This window comes from Botrytis cinerea, chromosome 3 (assembly GCF_000143535.2).
Source record: "Botrytis cinerea B05.10 chromosome 3, complete sequence".
Lineage (NCBI taxonomy): Eukaryota > Fungi > Ascomycota > Leotiomycetes > Helotiales > Sclerotiniaceae > Botrytis > Botrytis cinerea.
Window position 1 is genome coordinate 1,769,824 of NC_037312.1, and position 18,791 is coordinate 1,788,614.

Consider the following 18,791-nt stretch of genomic DNA (forward strand, 5'->3'; position numbering starts at 1 on the left):
GATTGGGATCTTTGAAGATTTTCATTACGGGTGAAAAATACCTTATCACACACCAACGTCATCATCGTGCTCGCATTCGTTTGAATATTGCATACATATATGTAGCCAAGCTCTCTAGTGAGAGAATATACACCTTCGTCGGCCCCGAACGGCGACTGGTGACATTTATCTCACAATATCATCATGCAGTCCTTCGGCAGCCAAGAAACTCAACTTTATGAATTAACGAAGTTGCGCCGATACCTCTTTTTTCAGTTTTCCATGACGAAGAATGATTCTATGGTCTGTTAATCTTTATTCTCAAGGTACTTCGGAATAGATTCTACCGACCATACTGCTGTTGCAAATGAGAGCGGGTGATCGACCCTTCCCGAGTATCCCCATTCTGAATCTTCAGAGAGGCACAGCCAGCCTGAACTTCGAAGATTTTTCCTAGATGAGATGGATACAAACGTTTCGGGCTGAGGTGGATCTGGAGTGGATTCCCTATCATCAATGCGAAAAGCGACGGCACCGCGGTCTATTTTCAGGGTTCTAACAGTCTGAGAAGCCTTTTTGTTTCCGAATTTCATTAAATTTGCCCAACCTAATTTTATCAAGCATATCATTCAGAACTTCAAGCCATTCAAAATTGACCACTACCTTCAAAATCTGAACGCTCAGATCTAGGTCACCGGCCTAGAGTAGTTGAAGGCCTGGCCATTTCCCCCTCCAACCACCTCTTCATACTTGAGTAGCACGCAATCGGAGCAGGGGTTTACAGTTCAAGCACCAGTTTTATTTTCTCTTTGCCATTTGCAATTATCACTCATTCACGCTCCTGCAGATAAATATGGGATTGGTGGCGAAGTATTGCGTATTTGAGGTTTTGTGATCGACGGGATCTTTGAAGTGAGAGATCCCATATTGTTATCAAATTTTCGCACAATACACCAAATCGGATCAAGGAGGAAAGTTGAGTTAGCTGCTGCAATGATCCACCTAGTGAAGGACGTACAATGCTTGCGATGTGATCAAAAAACATCTTTCATGAGCATATGCGCCCAAAGTCTTGGGGATGTCACTGTCTGAGTATAATTATAAACCATCCTCCGTACTCCGGTCGCGTTCCATTTCTATTGTTTTGTAGAAAGCATGCTTTGATGCGTTGGTTGAAGTGTGTGGATATTTTGAGTAAGATGAACAAAATCGATACAATAGAAATACTGGCTAGTTAGAATCCGCATTCGCAATATGCCAAGAATGTCTAGGATGGCTAACACAGTACTTTTGATTTCTCGAATACTCACTGGCGACGCACAAGCCAAACACCGGTTTTCTCGCAGCAACAATGTTCCTCTAATCTACAGGGGAGTTGAACTCCCTTCTCTTCTTCAAAGCAATCTTGGGATGTCAAACTCATTAACGGGTTTTTTCATGATTGAAGAACAAGCCATAATTGTTAAAAATATCTACCTGTTTCAAATTTTACAACAGAGCGGCATTTCAAGCGGTATCAATGTGGCACTGTACTGCTATTCACCGTTATTCCCCACTTGAGGTTGTATGAACTGAACTTTGATTCATGGAGAAGGGAGGAAAGTGATAGCAGTACCAGCTACTTCGATTGTATCGAAAAACTAAATTGTGTGGGGGGAGGAAGGAGGAAGGAAGACCTCTCTACTTTCAAATATTCTGCTCCTATCTACTACATGGCGGTCGTCAGCTCGAGGAGTTTTAAAATAGATTATAGACATAATTAAGGTTTGAAACAGGGCAGAGAGTGCCCAGTCCTTATATAACCAATTATCATACATAACATTATCTCTAAAAATTGGGCCCATGGCGTCAAACCGGCGAAATTGAGGGGCCGCAATGTGATCGTGGTCTTACGGAAGATATAGGGATCAAACTCTGGTCGCCATCAATATCAAATAAAAGCCCTTGAATGTACATGGATGAAATATTTTCGGATTTAAAACGTCGATCTCCGTTCTATGCAATGTAAAATATCAATACCAAGACTTACCTTATGTGATTTAGAGCGGTGAGGTGCATGAGTGGATACAGTATTCTCTGGGCATCGATCTTGCTTGTGATACGCATGTGAAAAGCCATATAGATATCGAGGATCTTTAGGCGCAATGGTATTTTCTCTATCCGAACCGACACCGTTAGCTGTCTCCATCGATGCTATCTAAGAGGCATGTACCTGGTTGCTATCTGGAAACTGGAGTATCGATATCGGGGACGGTAGAGAAGTACCAGCATACATAGCAGGCCATAAACATGGACCTCAGGATGCACAGCCTAGTTTCGGAACCCATGTTGGATGGACTCTGATAATCGATATCAGGGACGGTAGAGAAATGCCAGCATATAGAGCTGGCCATAAACATAGACCTCAGGATGCACAGCCTAGTTTCGGAACCCATGTTGGATGGGCTCTGACAATAGATATGGAGAGATGTACAGTACTATAGGTTGCGGGTCGTTCGATGCAATATGCTTATAAGGGGGGGCGAGAATTCCTTTGAAAGCCGTGTATTAGTATGATTTAGCAGAACTACATGGAATGCACAACACACTCGTAGATTCTAAATTCTTTCAGGAAGAATAGAAATCGTCTACATAACTCTTTGCCAGATGGGTCCTGGAAGGATAAATGTCTAAGGACCATACCTTCTGAGCATCGTCAGTGGATGCATCGACTCACAGAAAGCTCAAATATTTCACATAGCCACATAGTTGCAACTATCATTTATACACCGCAAGAAATGACGAAAATTTTCAATGCAGGCCAAGTATTTATTAGATACACGATTTAAATGAACCGAGTGCAGGTAGCAGGTTGAAACACATTGTGATTTTTGAAAATCAGTTGTGAAACCGTATATCCACTGTTGAACTCAAATTGACATAATACCATGGCAATAATTCAATGTGATGAAGAGGAAGATAACGCATAATTTAATTTGTCGTATGAGGGAGGGGAGGAGAGAAAATTTGAAACATCGCTGTCTTCGGAGAACATAAACATGTAGAAGTCACTTTGTTCAACATGTAATGTGTTCGGCATGACAAACGCAGTTTAGATCAAGGGTTAGAGTCTTGTAAGCCCACAATGATTCGATTAATAGAATCATCTCTCGATCAGGCCATCCAGAGCCCATTGTAGGCATGAGTATCATAAAATATTGTGGCTTGTTTAAATTCATTTGGGGTATGTACAGTGGTTGAGCCAAAGTCTCTAGATGAATCTCTTCTCGAGCTGTTGAGTTGAAGTTAGTAAAAATAAAATATTTATGAAGAAGACTCTCTGAAGCCCAATAAAAAAACTTACTCTCCATGGGTTATTCAACTCGAATCCTAGAGGAGCACTTGGATTATCGGTTTGCCCTCGAAGGAATCCAGTCAACCTTCTATCACGGTCCATCACTACATCGCAGTCAGTATCATACACAACAGTGTAGAATCCCGAGGATAGAGGTTACTTTGCTGCGTGAACGATTAGTTTCCTTCATCAATGTAAGGTTAAGACGTAGGGATGCTCACTCTGTCCCAGGCATCTACAGAATGTCTGGCTCTCTTTCCACCATTTTGCAGAGCTCTAACTCCAGACATTCCAGCACCGGTAATACCGAACATCTGCGTGGTACTCAGTATTATGATCTTTGTAGTGGAAGGGTCGTGAGAATCGTAGAGGTACGAACGGCAAGCATGATTCCATATGGAAGGAGAGCTTCGAAAGGAACACCCATCGTGGCGATTTCGTAATTATCTATTGATTCATGGTTAGCATTGTAACATTCATATAGCCTCACAAATTGTATAGCACGTACCTTGTATTTGTTGTTGGCTTCTCAATTGGAGTGATAAGGCTTTTTGAGAGCCTCAGAATTGATTGACGACGTTGGTTTGCGCCAATTTGAAGTGAAATGATGACTAAGACTTCGCAGGCCGCCCGAACGACGACTTTGGGGTATTGATAACCCTTGAGAACGCAATAACAACACCACACACGATTATCAATTCAAATCAAGCTTGATCTACGCGTCGGAAGGTCTTATGCATAAATATTTGAGGCTCTCATAATTGTTTTTCGATGGAATTGGTTTAAAACATCACGTTCACTTCTTCGAACTGCAGTGCTTAATACCTAAATTACAACAATCCATCCAACAATTATCTGGCAAGCTGCGCATTACTTGCGTTAACTTGGCTGGTATAGTATGTCCTCTGGCATCTAATAAATCGAATCGGCGACAAAAATCGAACACTGTTTCATCTTCTACTTAATTACCCGGCGGGGCGCAGAAGCAACGATTGCAAAGGCTATCCAACCGCCTAGGCCACATTCTCCTATATTCTCGGCATCGATAAATATTCCTGTCGTGCCAATATATCTACATCGCGCATGAAAACCAATCTATAAAGAATGGCGGGAGCGGCAGCAGCAGTGGTGCTTATGGATGGGGAGCCTTCCCGTAGTTTAGCTACTTCTGAAGACGATGCTGATTTTGAGGAGGATGACGACATGGTTCCTGACATAATCAATGAGGACGCGAATGCATATGCTGCTAATATTCAATTACAAAATGGGTTGATTGGGGATCACAGCGATCTAGAGGATGACAGAGAGGGACCGGAAGGAGAAGAGGATATGTTAACAGATGAAGATGCAGATGGAGAGGAGGACGACGAAATGCTTGACGGGCCAGACAACATGGATCATACTGAGGAAGAAGAGGCAGATGAAAACCGAGAGCTGGGTGAAGGAGATGAGGATGACGACGATGCGGAGGGAGTTGGTGCAGTCAAAATTCAGCCTGGCTTAGAGGATGACGATGATGAAGACGCAGAGAGTGGCTCCGATAGCGACAGCTCCGTGGAAATTGAACAAGATGACGAATCTAAGGGCTCTAGCGATGTCGAGGAAGAAACACGATGGCAATCTAATGGGGAAGGTGAAGAGGAAGAGGAAGAACACGTAAATCCGAATCGCTGCATGTATGTTTCTCTTCTTTTCCTCAACTTACAGTCTTCAACTTACTCATAGCTTCTTAGATTCTGCGAGCAAGACGAGGACGATGATCCGAGTGAAGAATTCGAACTTTATCTGGCATGTGAGATGTGTGGAGACAATGGTAAGTTGACCCAGTATTTATAATCGGTAAGGCTGACAAAGCTGTAGCGCATCGGCAATGCGCCCGAAATTCAAATGCGCTCAAGTCTGACGAAGGTATGTACTGTTCCGTCATACAGAAATGTATAATGCGGCTAAAATAAATTCCAGAGGCGGAAAAATGGTATTGTCCAGGATGCCACGAAAACAGTCTCGTGCCCGGAAGTCCAAGTGCAGATGTCGATATGCTTGAAGGCCCAGAGGAAGAAATAGTGGAGGCAGTCGGTCAAGAGGGAGATGGTGTAGAACTTCTTGATGAAGATGCATCAATAGCGGCCAAGAGGAGAATATCGAGGGACAGAGTTCCAGGGGACCTATTACCGCCAAGACGTGGTACAATCAAATCAGATTCACACTCCGTCTTCGAACAACTAATACCACCAGAAGATCCCATGGATGGCTCACGTTTGTTGCGTAAGAGAAAAACTTCATCCGTGGAGGCTGATGAGGGACTAGTTTTGAGAAAAAGGACTCGTGATCGAGATGTACTTCCCGACAATTCCAAACCATCATTTGACGAACCACATGATGAAGCCAAAGTCGACAACGATAGCAACTTATCATTGACTAACGGCAAAAGGAATAAGAAGAGGGTAGATACGCCTACAAGCCCGCGTGTTTCAAGATCCTTACGTCAAAAGACTTCTTCATCTTTAGGTCCGCCAGTTAACATTGTCGAGAAAATACCTGGCACTCTCAAAATCTCCTTTCGTGTTGATCCTATGGAGTTGAGGCATATTCTCTCAATACCCCCTAAACCAAAAAAGAAACGCGGTGGTCGTGGCGTCTCAAAGGCTCGATCCACAGCTACTTCTACCGCTCTTGTCCCCTCGAGCTACTCACAACCTTTCTACCCCTCCATTCACGAGAAAGAATTGGAAGAGCTGAAATCCAAACCTTACGGTGGCATTCTTTCCGAAGCTGACGCTGATACATCTTTGACACTACCTAGAGCAGAGCATCGGCGTCAATTTGAAGATGCTCGTCAAACGGCTGAAGAGGATTGGAAAGCAAGGGCAGCGGCTGCGGCAGAAGCTGCTGCCAAGGCAGGATTGAGAAAAGCACGCAAGGTGTCAGGTCCAGCCAGCCAAATTGAATATATTGATTTTGGGGCATATCAAATCGATATTTGGTATGCTGCTCCATATCCAGAAGAATATAGCCGGAATAAGGCACTTTTCATATGTGAGTTCTGTTTGAAGTACATGGAGTCCGATATTGTTGCTTGGAGGCATAAAACGAAATGCCCATGGAAGCATCCTCCTGGCGATGAAATATACCGGGATGGAAAGATTATGATTTTCGAAGTGGATGGCCGCAAGAACCCACTGTACTGCCAAAATCTTTGTCTCCTAGCAAAGCTCTTTCTCGGATCGAAAACTCTTTACTATGATGTCGAGCCTTTCCTTTTTTATGTCATGACAGAATATGACGAACTGGGTTGTCACTTTGTGGGCTATTTTTCGAAGGAGAAGCGACCTAGCAGCCTCAACAACGTCTCATGTATTCTCGTATTGCCTATTCATCAACGAAAGGGATATGGTCACCTGCTCATCGACTTTTCGTATCTTCTCACTCGCGTTGAGAAGAAGACTGGCTCTCCTGAGAAGCCACTTTCGGATATGGGTCTAGTCTCTTACCGTAATTACTGGCGACTCGTTCTATGTTATTACTTACAAAGATTTCAGCCCTCTGAACGTGTTCCAAGTATCAAGGCTATTTCTGACGAAATGGGTTTAACGCCAGATGATGTTATATCTGGCCTTGATGCCATGGGCACTCTCGTCCGCGATCCAACAACTGGTACCTATGCCATGAGATTAAAGCCGGATTACTACAAAGAGGTTATTTGCCATCATGAAGCAAAAGGGTACGCTAAACTCAATCCTAAAAGGTTGGTCTGGACGCCTTTCGTCATGGGTAGAGGTAATGCTTCTGCTTATGATCATGCACCGCCACTTAACACGGTCGCACCACGCGAGGAGGACGAAGACGAAGTACCCAGTGTTGAAGGCATATCTAATGGAAGTGTCCAAGGCACATCTTTGAACGGTCTTACGAATGGTGATACAGAAGAAATGACAGCATCGTTAGGCAAAATGACCACCGGGGCTGGTGAAGTCATTAGAGTTGCAAGTTCAGAAGGTAGTGTTGGAAAGTCAGCGATGACGCAAAAGCTCAATGGTATGACCAAAAAGTCATACTATGATCTTGCCTCCTCGATCCCGGCTATACGATTTGTTGTGTTTCCTCCCTTGCCTGGTGCTCGAAGTCGAACCGTCTCACGCCCAACCTTAGCGCGACCATCCTCACGTGCAAGAATATCAACCTCTTCATCTGCTCGGCCCAAATCTCGAAGGGCGGTAGGCGTGCCTATTAGACGTGCATCCACTACATCTGCATCTGCTTCAAAGGCGCGGACTGCAGCGCGTAGAAAGAGCGGAGGTACAGGGCGTGGGCCTGGTAGATGGCCAAAAGGAACCAAGAAGAGCGATTTTGGGAATGCGGAGAGTGGTCCTGGCTTGCCACCTAGGTTGTTGAAACAGCGCAGTAAGCTGGGAAACGAGGTAATGCTTGGCGACGAAGAGGAAGAGAATCAAGAGACAAGAAGTGATCTCGATGAGTCCGCAATCTACGATACTCCCGCGCCGAGATCGAGACGAGATCGAGATTTGTCACGCAAGGGTGCCGGACTAGGCAAGCCTATTCTCTTGGGTAAAGGCAAAGGAGCAGGGGTAGGAAAAGGCAAAGGCCCTCTTGTTGATGCGGAAGGCGATCAAGAAATGGCTGATGTACCAGTTGACGAAAGTGAAGTTGATTGTAACGCGGATGTAAATCAAGATGCCAACATAGACCCAAATCTTGATGCGAACCCGATTCTGGGCGTAGAAGGAGAGGATTTGGATGCAGAAGGTGAAGATGAATAGAAAGCGGTCTGTATGCTAGCTTCATGGGGCGTGAATTTGTGCGTTACGATATTTGGAATGGTGAGCAAGGATACCTAGGCTTTAAATGGCGTTTGGAAAGGGTATTCATGAGCTTTGGCATGTCGGCATTGGCAAAATATCCTATTGCTTCAGGCAAGTATTGGCGTCAACATGTGTATGGGGCCTTTCGCAAAATTTCTTAAACTGTAATCATTCATGTACTACTATGGTTGCTTTCGGTATCTCAGAAAGATACCACACAACGAACTAATCCTTGTGTAATATTATTTCCCATGTAATATCAGCCTAATGGCAACGTGCAGAGATCCACTGTATCACTTATCGCAATCTCGTCCTCGCTGTTCTTCTCATCTTCGTCCTAGTCTACTTGATCTAGATATCTGGAGCACATATCCTAAAAACAAGTGGAGATTCAGATATCATGATGTTATAGCGAGCTCGTATTCACCGGATATCCATATCGCTCTCCAGCACACTACTGTCGGTCTTGTATCCTCTCTGGTGTATGAGTTAGCTTAGCATTCAAAGGTTTTAAAAGCAAAATCGAAACTGGGTGCATCCCATTCTAGTTCGCCATTGAAGATACATATCTAGTTCATATGTGGAAAGAGATGCTTTGTTTCTACTTCTATTCGACTTCCATAATATTGGAAAGCACGAGCTACAGACATATTCCCGAGACCCAGGATTTGGACCAGAGAAAGTGATGAACCTCTATGGGTCATATTCGATTCGAGATCGTACGGACAAAGTTGTCCAAGCACTCAAATAGGCTCAGGTATGATTTAAACTTGGTACTGCCAAGTGAGGGGCTCGATCAAGTTCGGTTTGGAAGCTCATCAAACCAAAGTGAAACTAAGCATCCGATCTTCAGTTACGTGGTATGATAAAAAAAAACTGTTCATTATATATCACTACTAGTGAGAAGTCCGGACTGCGCTGAACACGTTATCATACTGTAAAGCAGAATAAAAATACTTAGTGTTAGGTGTCAGTTGTTGCTTATCCTGGCTTTTACTAAAGTTTCCGTTCTGCTCATTCCTCAAAAACTCCACACCGTGACACTTCCGATAATTTTGGCCAATTGAATTGCACGCAGAAGCCAGTACATGCAGGACATAAGTCATTGATACACATACTGACCATATCACTTGGGATATGATGATCCAATACAAATTTCTGCTATCAAGATTCTGCCAATTTTTGCGCTTTCTGCTTTCAAATTGCTGAAATTCAAATGGTACTATGGTCACGTCACTAACTGGCCTCCAACAAGCTCAAACTCTTGAGTTTAGATAGGTTCCATCTTGCTTCGATAAAGTACAGTTTTGAGTCTTTTGGCTGTTCCATTCCGATGAAATCAAAATTCTCATCAGCATTCTTGAGCAATATCTTCCATTCGTCAAGGTCTCTTTCTTTTGCATTGAGAAGCTCAGCCATCGCAAGGCCCATAGATCTGATCAAGAAATTGTATGTTAGCACGAAATAATCAAATTTATGAAAATGCATTATACGCGCCGGATCAACCGCTCCTTATATTTTGAGACGGAGCCAGGTGGTGGAACGATGTATTCCGCGATGACAATTCGAGCGCCAGGCTTTAATTCTGGGATTAAGCGTTGGAGAATCTCGATACAGTACTTGTCAGAGTGATTATGGAAAATCGCAGCGGAACAGATAGACATCGGCTCCCATAACAGGCTGCTCAGTAAAGAAGTCGTGGATCATGAAAGTCACCCTGTTAGATATATCTTGCGACACGGAAATAGATGCTTGATCCACGGCAACCGGAAGATCCTGACTGGTAAAATGAAGCCTCGGAAAGCTATTTGCAAGAGCGATACTGACTTCTTCAAGAGAACCGCCAACATCGACGAAAGTTCTGATGGAATCCCACCATATGAACGCATCAACTATGTGAGATGATTCAAGGCCAACTTCTCTATTCACCATAGCCATAGCGTTACTAAACCTCTTGGCTCAAAAAGGGTGTTTGCCTAGTTCCGAAAACAGCGTATTTTCGATGTTGCTCGCAATCGCAAAGCCCTGGTGAACGTAAATCAAGATCTTTTGTACTCGCAGTAAGAAAAATTACCGTATGATCAGGCTCTTGTGATCCCGGCCATTTGACCATCGCATCAACAGTCTTGAAAAAATGTATGTTAGCAGATATTTAGCCATGTTCGCAGGTAGTTGAAATCAGCTGGTGGAAGCTCACAAGAGATGCAGCAACTTGAATTGCAATAGTTACAAGTTATCGGATTTCTGGACTTTGGGAATCATACATGTGAACTGTCTTCGTAGCAAGCCATCCATGCTAGGAATAACCACTCACAATACGATGATTTTGGCTACTCGCATATTCAGATTGGCGACTACACACATGAAATTGCCGGGTTCCTGTCCTGATATCGTTATTTTGTTCACATTTACGAGCAGGCTTTGAAAGGTCAATACAACTACACTGAATATCTATCTTACTGGGACTGGGAGTTAGACTGGTCAGATATCGAAATATCACCAATCTGGGACAGCGAGGACGGGTTCGGGAGCGATGGAACGGGGGATCCCAGTGTAGGGGAAGGGAGATTTGTTATCGATGGACATTTTACAAACATGAAACTTTTCTATTACGAAGATAGCTAACAAGAGCATTGTTTATCTCGTGGTTTTCGACATGGTTCAGAGAAAGATCAGTTCGTTACTTCAAGATTCCATCCTTCATCTCTTCAGAAAGCATTCAACTCCCCTGACTACAGAGGATTTAGTCTTGCCTTGGAAGATGGTGCACATCGTGATATACCTGTAGTCTTGCTGGGAGAATTTGGAAGTTTTACATCCCCTAATGGTTCGTGTACCCAAGAAAGTCTAAATCTAATTCTCGAAGACTTGCATATTAATTATGTCACAGATCCGATCTTTTTACTTCATCATACAAAAGCTGATCGCTTATGGTGGGAATGGCAGAAAGTTGGATCTGAAAGAAGGCTCAGAGACTACGGTAGACAGGCAGATACAATTGAGTCCAGCAGAGAAGCTTCGATCAATGACCTTCTTCACGTCGGTGGCCTGGGACGAGCAATAGCTGTGTCGGATATAATGAGCACGGAGACATAAATACTGTGTTACATTTACTAAGTCCAATAATTCATGCCAGATGAGCAGACTATACAGTTAAATTTCTCCTAAGAAAGACTGGTTTTTGAGACTGCTCATTTCTTCATCGTCAACTATCCGTCGCTGTATCTTAAGCCGAAGATCTTCCCAAATAACGCATGTATGTTTCGGTACATCTAATTTCAGCATCGGTTTATCACTCTTTGGACTCCACTCAAATGTCATTAATGAAGTGTCTGCATGACAAATAATTGCTTGTCATAACAGCTCAAAACAGTGATCTAAAGATGTTAGAAGTGTTCCACAATTAGAGAAAATAGATTCAAACCTGCATGCAGAAGCAAGTGGGCTTCCTTGTCTCTCGAAACATCGGGAAAGTAGTGCTTGTGGTATATGGCTTGCCTTAAAAACTTCTAATGGGGTTTCAAATTAGCAAGAGGGTAGATCTATGCCGTGCAGGTGATACAGACTACACAACGAAATTGATGAAAAGCCTCAAACCATACAAGGTGGTCTTGTCCATCCGACAATGGAAGAGATGTCTGTCTGATTCTTCCTCTCAAGCTCCCTCTGAGAGACTCGAATGTTTATTCCGGAGAGTAAGTCTTGCCACGCGTTATCCAAGTCTTTATTGGGTGCCCCAGCGTAAACACTGAACTCAGCAAGCTCAAAGTACTGTTGATTTACCCAGGGTTCTTCTTGATCGAAGCCTGGAAAATGATCAGCTCGCTATTTAGCTCCGTTGATTGTCTTGGAGTCCACATACTCATTTCAGTTAGGAGGCTTCTACCCTGAGAAGTATAAGATTTCAAACATAAGAAATTCGCCAAGGAATATAGAAGAAAGGCACATAGGTGTAAGCCAATAACTCTGAGATAATTTTGCTTTTCTTTCTTTCGACCTCCAGTAGAAAGAAGGAACGGCAATGAATCCAACTCTTCGTCACCTAGTTCCATTGATTTCTGGGTTTTACAAAATGGAAAATAGTTTAAGGTCTTCGGAATGATGCCTAACATGTTCAGATTTGAGGGTTGTCGGCAAACGCACAGGGAGTGAAGAATTGTGTAATATGCAACAAGCACGAAATCATATAGGCTAACAGTTGAAGGGGTGTAGCTGCGGGGAGATAATTAGGGATTCTCATCAAGAGTTTGCTGATTCTAGAGTGTTTTTTTGTTCGGAATTTTCGTCATATGATTGCATGTAGAACCGCAAACACTAATTCCTTAAAAACAAAAAACATACAAAGATTGTCGAAAATCCCACCTAAAGCTCTCGATAGACATTCAAATCCTAGTTTCACAAGGTCTCTGAAATATCAAGATACTCGTCCCAACTCAGATTTAACACACGCCGCTCAAAGTCAAGATGTTTTTCATGAAACTTACGGTCCTTGCAATCCTCCTAGTTGGGTTCTGTGCCCCAATGAAGTCTTCTAGTGTGTACCGCATCAAGCTTCACATATTTTAATCGAAAAATCTACTAACCAACCCTACAGCACTTGCTAGAGATACCCATAAAGCCGACGAGAGCGTTGTCTACCCAGACTATCGCAGATCGACTAGTGACGAATCTGTCGTCTATCCGGAGTATCAAAGAAATGCACCATCTAACGACGATAAATCCATCATCTATACCGACTATCGCCGATCAGTTAGTGACGAGTTCGTCATTTAGCCCGATTACAGTAGAGAAGTGGTGGGCAGAGATATTGACGCTGCAAAAGAGGATGGTTCTGTAATTTACCCAGATTATCTCCGAGATATTGATTATTAGACGGTTATAATTGGCTTCTATGTTTATATTATAGCATTATACAGTTTAAATCCCTGTTACTGTTACTTCCAAGGTTGTGGGGATTTATTATCAAAGATTTTTTTAAAGCCGGGGATTGTGGAGAATTGATCTTAGCTACAGTTACCTGTTTGATATTCTCTCATTCTTTATTAGTATAGCCCATTAGTTTCATCTATCTTAAAGCACAATAACAACAAATCTTATCATGCAATTGAGCGGCGCGAACCGCAATGGTGTGTTGTATAATGCCCACATCATCTCCGCAGTGGAACGTTCAATCACCTATCATGACCGAATACGATACGGAGAAATGGGGCGCAGTCGCGCAGGATTGATAAAAGCCAGTTGAGCTGCAAAATTCAGACCGTAAGAGGTGATACTCTGTAGGCGAGCACAAGGTAGAAGTGTGGAAAAACCCGCCACCCACGGAGCAACAGATGCATCAGCTGGATCGATTGCAACGTCGCGATGCAGGATGAATTAGATCTTGTAGATGAAGGTAGCACCTGTGTAGTGCAGTGCCAAACAACCGATCAGTAGCCTAGCGCAGTAATACCCAGTAATAATATCTAAGCGAAAGTGGAGCAAGACGCCACAAATATCTAGAGGGCTGTATTGACGTGATTGGGTAAAGCTCACGACGGGGTGGCGTGCTTCCTGATATTTCCCCGACTCCTCATTTTGTTAGTAGCAGCTTGTGAGAAGAAACTAATAAGGTAGTGTGATGAAGATTGAAAGTAGCGCGCCCCATACACATTGCGCGATGTACTGACTTGACCCGACAGTGTGGTTCAGTATGCACCTCCAGATACGAACAAGCAAAAATGATTGGGAGGCTTGTGGCCAGTTATATTGCAGCAGTATATGGGGCTAACCGGGTGTTTCGGCTTTTACGTGCCGATGTTCTCTATGGTGTGTTTTTGAGACAAAAAGTAACAAAAACCAACTTTCTTAGTGTAAATTACTAGTTTTTTAATATAGATTGCTACATTTTTAGTATATATCACTCATTTTCTATATAGATTACTAATTTCAGATCCAGATTACAAATTTCAATTATATAATCGTACAATCACAAAATCGCAAAATCACACTAGTATTTTTTTTAGAATTTCCAAAAAAAAAAGGGTTTAAAATATCTATAAAAAAAATTATTAGTGTAATTATACGATTATACAATTATGCGATTTTATAATTGAAATTAGTAATCTGGATCTAAAATTATCAATTTATATTAAGAAACCAGTAATCTATACTAAAAAGTTGGTTTTTGTCACTTTTTGTCTCAAAAACACAACTATAGTTCTTTTCAAAATTACAATGTTGTAGTCGGATGTATGGTTCGCTTCCAGGTCTGTGTGTTTTTAAAAGTCGCCCCCACAGGTGATCTAATCTAGTGCAATAGTACGAGATTGTCATGCACCCCATATTGAGATGGTATTCAACGGCACGCTGTCTTCACAGAATGGAACAAATCCAGAAGGAAAGATTGAAAAGGTCAGAAGCTATCTTCTAGGTATTAATTAAAGTATCAATCCAACCTGGGCGCCGTTCTTGCTCACGGTTGTTACCCTCCAACGATCCACAAATTCCATCACGGGATCACGATTCTGAATAACCTTGAACTTTTGCAGGATCCTGATGGTAGTTATCGCAATCTGGGTAACGCCAAGATCACTAGCCGGGCACATTCGTGGCCCAGCCCCAAAAGATAAATTTATCCAACGATCAGGTTTGAAATCACCTTCCCATCTCTCAGGACGCCATATTTCAGCGTCTTCCCCCCAAAGATCCTTTCGTCGAGCCATTGACGCGAACCAAAGTACAACCTTTACACCTTTTTTGACAAAAATCGGAGAGCTTGCATTTGGCCCTCCTCCTGTTGGAAGGACTGTATCGCGAAGGGCAATGCGCTCATTGGCACTCACACCGGGATATAGTCTCATTGTCTCATTAATGACACAGTTTAAATAGCTCAAGCTCTTCAGAAGTTTCGGAGTGAGTTCTGCAGATCCAATAGCTGTTATCTCCTTTTGTAACTTTGCCCACGCCTGAGAGTTGCGTGCTAGATTAAAGAATATATTCGTAAGAGGCGTCGCGATGGCATCGTGGACTGGAAGGAATAACCCCAAAAGCTCATCTCTAATCTTCACTCGATCTTGACCTAGATCTGCTAGTCCGTATGCCACCGAGTATTTTTGTTTCTCGCTGGCCGATACGGCTTTGTCCATTACTTTGTCAAGTATTTTATCGACAAAATCTTGCGCATCTTTGCATGAAGACCAGAACTTCGGATCCCGAGATAGAAAATCCCAGAATGGCAAAACCATTCTCATACCTACACCTTGTAGAGAGTAATTGTAGGCATCTAGAAATCTCATGGCATCTACTGGAGTCTCTGGCAATAGGGTCAATGTCGACTCTCCAAATAAAATTTCAGAGGAGCTATCCAGTGCTAGACGGTCAAAAAGCGGCTGTAGATCAACAGTGGAGCCATCTTCAGGAATCAATGCCAAAAGCCGTGCAACGTGTTGCTCAAACATGTGCTGGTGGTGTGTGGCTTTTGCAAATATTGGAGTGAGCACAGAACGATGAGCCTTCCACACAGCACCGTCTGTGGACATTAAGCCGTCGCCTGCCAAAGGTTTTAAACCAAAAGATCTCATCGGACCGACTCCAAAAGATTCGAAATCTGTTCCATAGATAGCTTTGACGTGTTCCGGTGCTTCAGTAACTATTTCAGCAACGCCATACGGAAATGATTGAAATGTATGGCCATATTTTGAAAAGAGACTTCTGGCAATTGTATCACGCGATTGCTTTTCATATGTTTCCGTGAACCGGCCGTAGATTATATCAAGCCCAAAGAATGGGTCTTTCTGAGGAATTGATCGCGGTGGCTGGCATCCCTTTCGCAATCGATTGGTGCTTATGTGATTCGTTAGAGCACGAATTGTAAGTAGGAGAACTGCGCAGAGGAACAGCAATGAAGGATAACTGATATAGAATATAGTGTAAAGTGCCATAGTTAAAATCTCGGTATTGATTTCAAGTAAAAAAACAGCGACGGTAGAATTGAGTGAAAAGCTTCAAAGACTCTGACCGTTTGAAGTAGAATTTTTGGGGGGATCGTAAAGTATCCCAACTTTGGGCAATCTCTCGGTTTATTGTGGATAGCATAGCCTTGCAACCACCAGACCTTTACCAAAAAGCGAACTCATAACTACCCGGCAGCTACAATACCCAACAGCGACAAGTATTAGCGCGGAAAATGGATGCAACATAAGCAGCCAACAACTATCAGGGATGTGCAGAAATCTATGACCACTAAATTTCACAGGGGTGGCGTAAGCGAGTGTACATACCAACATAATGGAAGGATTAAACAATTCTAATATTCTAATTTTGTACGGATCAATTAAACCATCGTGATTCGACAGGTGTGCCGATTATTTTATATCCGAAATCGAACAATTTTATGAACAGTTCCAAGTGTTGTAGGTGTTCACCTAATATCTTTCGGCTTTAATGCGAAACAAGTGCAATACCAAGTTCAAGAACCAGCTAATAACCTTTGGTCTCAGAAGTGAACTTAATTGTTGTAACGAAACGCTTTCATCGGAATCCGACAATATTACTCTTTCTTCTGAATCTCAAAAGACGCTATGACACCTTCACCAGTACTTTTGGATGAGGATAGCTCGACCAGAACATCGGAGAGCCCACAGCTTGTTGGAGGTTCTGCTACTGAAGCCGGAAAAGTACCCGAGAAGGAAATATCTTCTGCCAATGCCATAGTCGAAAGAAATAGAGATACTGTAGCGGAAAGCTCTACTCGAACAATCAATGGGCTTTCCTGGATTCTAGTGGTGGCTTGCATCTCATCGTCGACCTTTTTGTTCGCGATAGACAACACTATCGTCGCCGATATTCAGACGGCAATTGTCGAAGAATTTGACGAAGTGGGGAAGCTAACATGGGTTTCGGTGGCTTTCATGCTGGGAGCCGCTGGAACAAATCTAATGTGGTAAGCAGTTAAGATCATGTGTACACAACCTCGTACTGACATGTATTGGTACGCAGGGGAAAAGCATATGGTACATTCGACGCGAAATATGTCTATATATTCACAACCTTAATTTTCGAGGTCGGCTCCGCGATATGTGGAGGCGCTCCCAACATGAACGCTCTCATTGTCGGTCGAGCTATATGCGGACTAGGAGGAATAGGAATGTATATCGGTGTCATGACTGTGATGTCGGAGAATACATCAAAGACTGAGCGGCCAATATATCTTGGATTGATAGGTGTAAGTCGACTAGATTGAACTTTGATTTCCAATATGCTAATCTGGAATGATCGCAGATACTCTGGGGTATTGGCACCGTGTGAGACTCAATGACATTCCAAATTTCACACAAAGCTGACATATCCATAGGGTCGGTCCTTTTATAGGAGGGGCTTTTGCTGATAGTAGCGCCACATGGCGATGGGGATTCTATATCAACCTTTGCATCGGAGGAGCTTTTGCTCCTGTATACGTATTTCTCATCCCAAACTCCAAACCCCGATCTAACTTGAGCCTTCTTGGTCGATGGGGTCAAATTGACTGGCTAGGTGCTTTATTCCTCTTGGGTGCCATAGCATTCTTGCTGATGGCCATTGCCTTCGGTGGTGTATTATTTCCATGGAATTCTGGATCTATCATTGGCCTTTTCGTTACCGGAGACATTCTGTTCATTGCATTAGCCATTCAGCAGTCATATGTAATGGGCACAACGGAGGAACACAGATTGATTCCGATAGAATACCTTCACTCAAAAGAAATAGTCATTTTATTCATTGAGACAGCCTGCGCTGGAGCAGCAGTGTTCCTTCCAATATACTTCATTCCTATTTTCTTCGAAATCATCCACGGCGAGTCTGCATTAGGCTCAGGTCTCAAACTCCTCCCATTTATTTTGGTCATGGTTACCATGACTTTTGTCAATGGTTTCACACTATCAAAATGGGGCTACTATATGCCTTGGTATTTTGGATGCTCTGCTCTCCAAGTCATTGGTTCTGCGCTTCTCTATACTATTGAAAGAGATACTTCTATTAGTGCCATCTATGGATATACTGTACTCATGGCATTTGTCGGCGGTTGGAGCCAGGCATCATTTACAGTTGCTCAATTCCTTGTCGCTCCCAAAGACATTCCGATTGTGACTGGTTTCTTGACGTGTGCCCAGTCAGGTGGAGCAGCGCTATCACTGGCAATTGGCGACACTGTCTTCCTGAATACCGCACAGAGTGGTATAATGACTCTCCTTCCAAATCGAAACTCATCTGAAATTCAAGGACTCATCTCTGGTTTGGGAAACTCATTCTTTGAAACTTTAGATGATGATATACAAAACGCTATTTTGGACATCATCATGAGCAGCTTCAAGAAGCTTTTCGTCCTTCCCATTGCTGCCGGAGCAGTAGCGCTTTCCTTTTCAGTCTTTTTGAAAAGGCAGAAAATTGACGTCTCTTGAAAAGCTGTGGGTATTTTTAGGGAACTACCTAGCATACTTGTTACGGGCCGTCAATTGTACCAATGGTCAAATAAACAAAATCGAGCTTGTCAAGGGTCAAGATCAATAGCTGTGATTACATTTAGTATCTTTTTCTTTCGAGAAGCTCAACAGTTTCTTTATTATCTTTACAACCTTAATTGGTATAATATGAGAATGAAATTTCTGAATATGAGGTTTCTTTCTGATCTTGATTAGCAGCAT

General features: G+C 42.9%; 5 protein-coding genes across 5 annotated transcripts; 3 read left to right on the plus strand and 2 right to left on the minus strand.

Moving 5' to 3' along the window:
* Positions 1 to 2,773: 2,773 nt before the first annotated feature.
* Positions 2,774 to 3,904, minus strand: BCIN_03g05240 (hypothetical protein). The gene is made up of 6 exons (XM_024692008.1): positions 3,822 to 3,904; positions 3,693 to 3,760; positions 3,535 to 3,627; positions 3,474 to 3,477; positions 3,323 to 3,417; positions 2,774 to 3,250 (listed from the first exon to the last, which is right to left on the minus strand). The coding sequence occupies exons 2-6, from the start codon at positions 3,738 to 3,740 to the stop codon at positions 3,230 to 3,232; spliced, it is 261 nt and encodes an 86-aa protein (XP_024547781.1). The 5' UTR covers positions 3,741 to 3,760; positions 3,822 to 3,904; the 3' UTR covers positions 2,774 to 3,229.
* Positions 3,905 to 4,002: 98 nt separating this feature from the next.
* On the plus strand, positions 4,003 to 8,462 carry BCIN_03g05250 (hypothetical protein). The gene is made up of 4 exons (XM_024692009.1): positions 4,003 to 4,989; positions 5,047 to 5,126; positions 5,174 to 5,221; positions 5,276 to 8,462. The coding sequence occupies exons 1-4, from the start codon at positions 4,418 to 4,420 to the stop codon at positions 8,089 to 8,091; spliced, it is 3,516 nt and encodes a 1,171-aa protein (XP_024547782.1). The 5' UTR covers positions 4,003 to 4,417; the 3' UTR covers positions 8,092 to 8,462.
* Positions 8,463 to 12,534: 4,072 nt separating this feature from the next.
* Positions 12,535 to 13,145, plus strand: BCIN_03g05260 (hypothetical protein). The gene is made up of 2 exons (XM_001560755.2): positions 12,535 to 12,667; positions 12,728 to 13,145. Exons 1-2 carry the CDS (start codon positions 12,598 to 12,600, stop codon positions 12,904 to 12,906), a joined length of 249 nt encoding a protein of 82 aa, XP_001560805.1. The 5' UTR covers positions 12,535 to 12,597; the 3' UTR covers positions 12,907 to 13,145.
* A 1,278-nt stretch (positions 13,146 to 14,423) lies between these two features.
* BCIN_03g05270 (hypothetical protein) lies at positions 14,424 to 16,130 on the minus strand. The gene has a single exon (XM_001560756.2). It carries the CDS (start codon positions 16,050 to 16,052, stop codon positions 14,550 to 14,552), a length of 1,503 nt encoding a protein of 500 aa, XP_001560806.2. The 5' UTR covers positions 16,053 to 16,130; the 3' UTR covers positions 14,424 to 14,549.
* Positions 16,131 to 16,470: 340 nt separating this feature from the next.
* BCIN_03g05280 (hypothetical protein) lies at positions 16,471 to 18,775 on the plus strand. The gene is made up of 4 exons (XM_001560757.2): positions 16,471 to 17,053; positions 17,110 to 17,335; positions 17,392 to 17,414; positions 17,465 to 18,775. The coding sequence occupies exons 1-4, from the start codon at positions 16,692 to 16,694 to the stop codon at positions 18,546 to 18,548; spliced, it is 1,695 nt and encodes a 564-aa protein (XP_001560807.1). The 5' UTR covers positions 16,471 to 16,691; the 3' UTR covers positions 18,549 to 18,775.
* The last annotated feature ends 16 nt before the right edge of the window (positions 18,776 to 18,791 follow it).

Bases quoted from the DNA above. Each gene is read 5' to 3' on its own strand.
- BCIN_03g05260 (XM_001560755.2), top strand. From the start codon at position 12,598: ATGTTTTTCATGAAACTTACGGTCCTTGCAATCCTCCTAGTTGGGTTC. The intron at 12,668-12,727 runs GTGTGTACCGCA...CCAACCCTACAG, and splicing joins TGCCCCAATGAAGTCTTCTA to CACTTGCTAGAGATACCCAT.
- BCIN_03g05240 (XM_024692008.1), bottom strand. From the start codon at position 3,740: ATGGGTGTTCCTTTCGAAGCTCTCCTTCCATATGGAATCATGCTTGCC. The intron at 3,628-3,692 runs GTTCGTACCTCT...AGTACCACGCAG, and splicing joins CATATGGAATCATGCTTGCC to ATGTTCGGTATTACCGGTGC. The intron at 3,251-3,322 runs GTAAGTTTTTTT...TCAACTCAACAG, and splicing joins AGTTGAATAACCCATGGAGA to CTCGAGAAGAGATTCATCTA.
- BCIN_03g05250 (XM_024692009.1), top strand. From the start codon at position 4,418: ATGGCGGGAGCGGCAGCAGCAGTGGTGCTTATGGATGGGGAGCCTTCC. The intron at 4,990-5,046 runs GTATGTTTCTCT...ATAGCTTCTTAG, and splicing joins GTAAATCCGAATCGCTGCAT to ATTCTGCGAGCAAGACGAGG. The intron at 5,127-5,173 runs GTAAGTTGACCC...ACAAAGCTGTAG, and splicing joins TGAGATGTGTGGAGACAATG to CGCATCGGCAATGCGCCCGA.
- BCIN_03g05270 (XM_001560756.2), bottom strand. From the start codon at position 16,052: ATGGCACTTTACACTATATTCTATATCAGTTATCCTTCATTGCTGTTC.
- BCIN_03g05280 (XM_001560757.2), top strand. From the start codon at position 16,692: ATGACACCTTCACCAGTACTTTTGGATGAGGATAGCTCGACCAGAACA. The intron at 17,054-17,109 runs GTAAGCAGTTAA...ATTGGTACGCAG, and splicing joins GCTGGAACAAATCTAATGTG to GGGAAAAGCATATGGTACAT. The intron at 17,415-17,464 runs GTGAGACTCAAT...ACATATCCATAG, and splicing joins CTCTGGGGTATTGGCACCGT to GGTCGGTCCTTTTATAGGAG.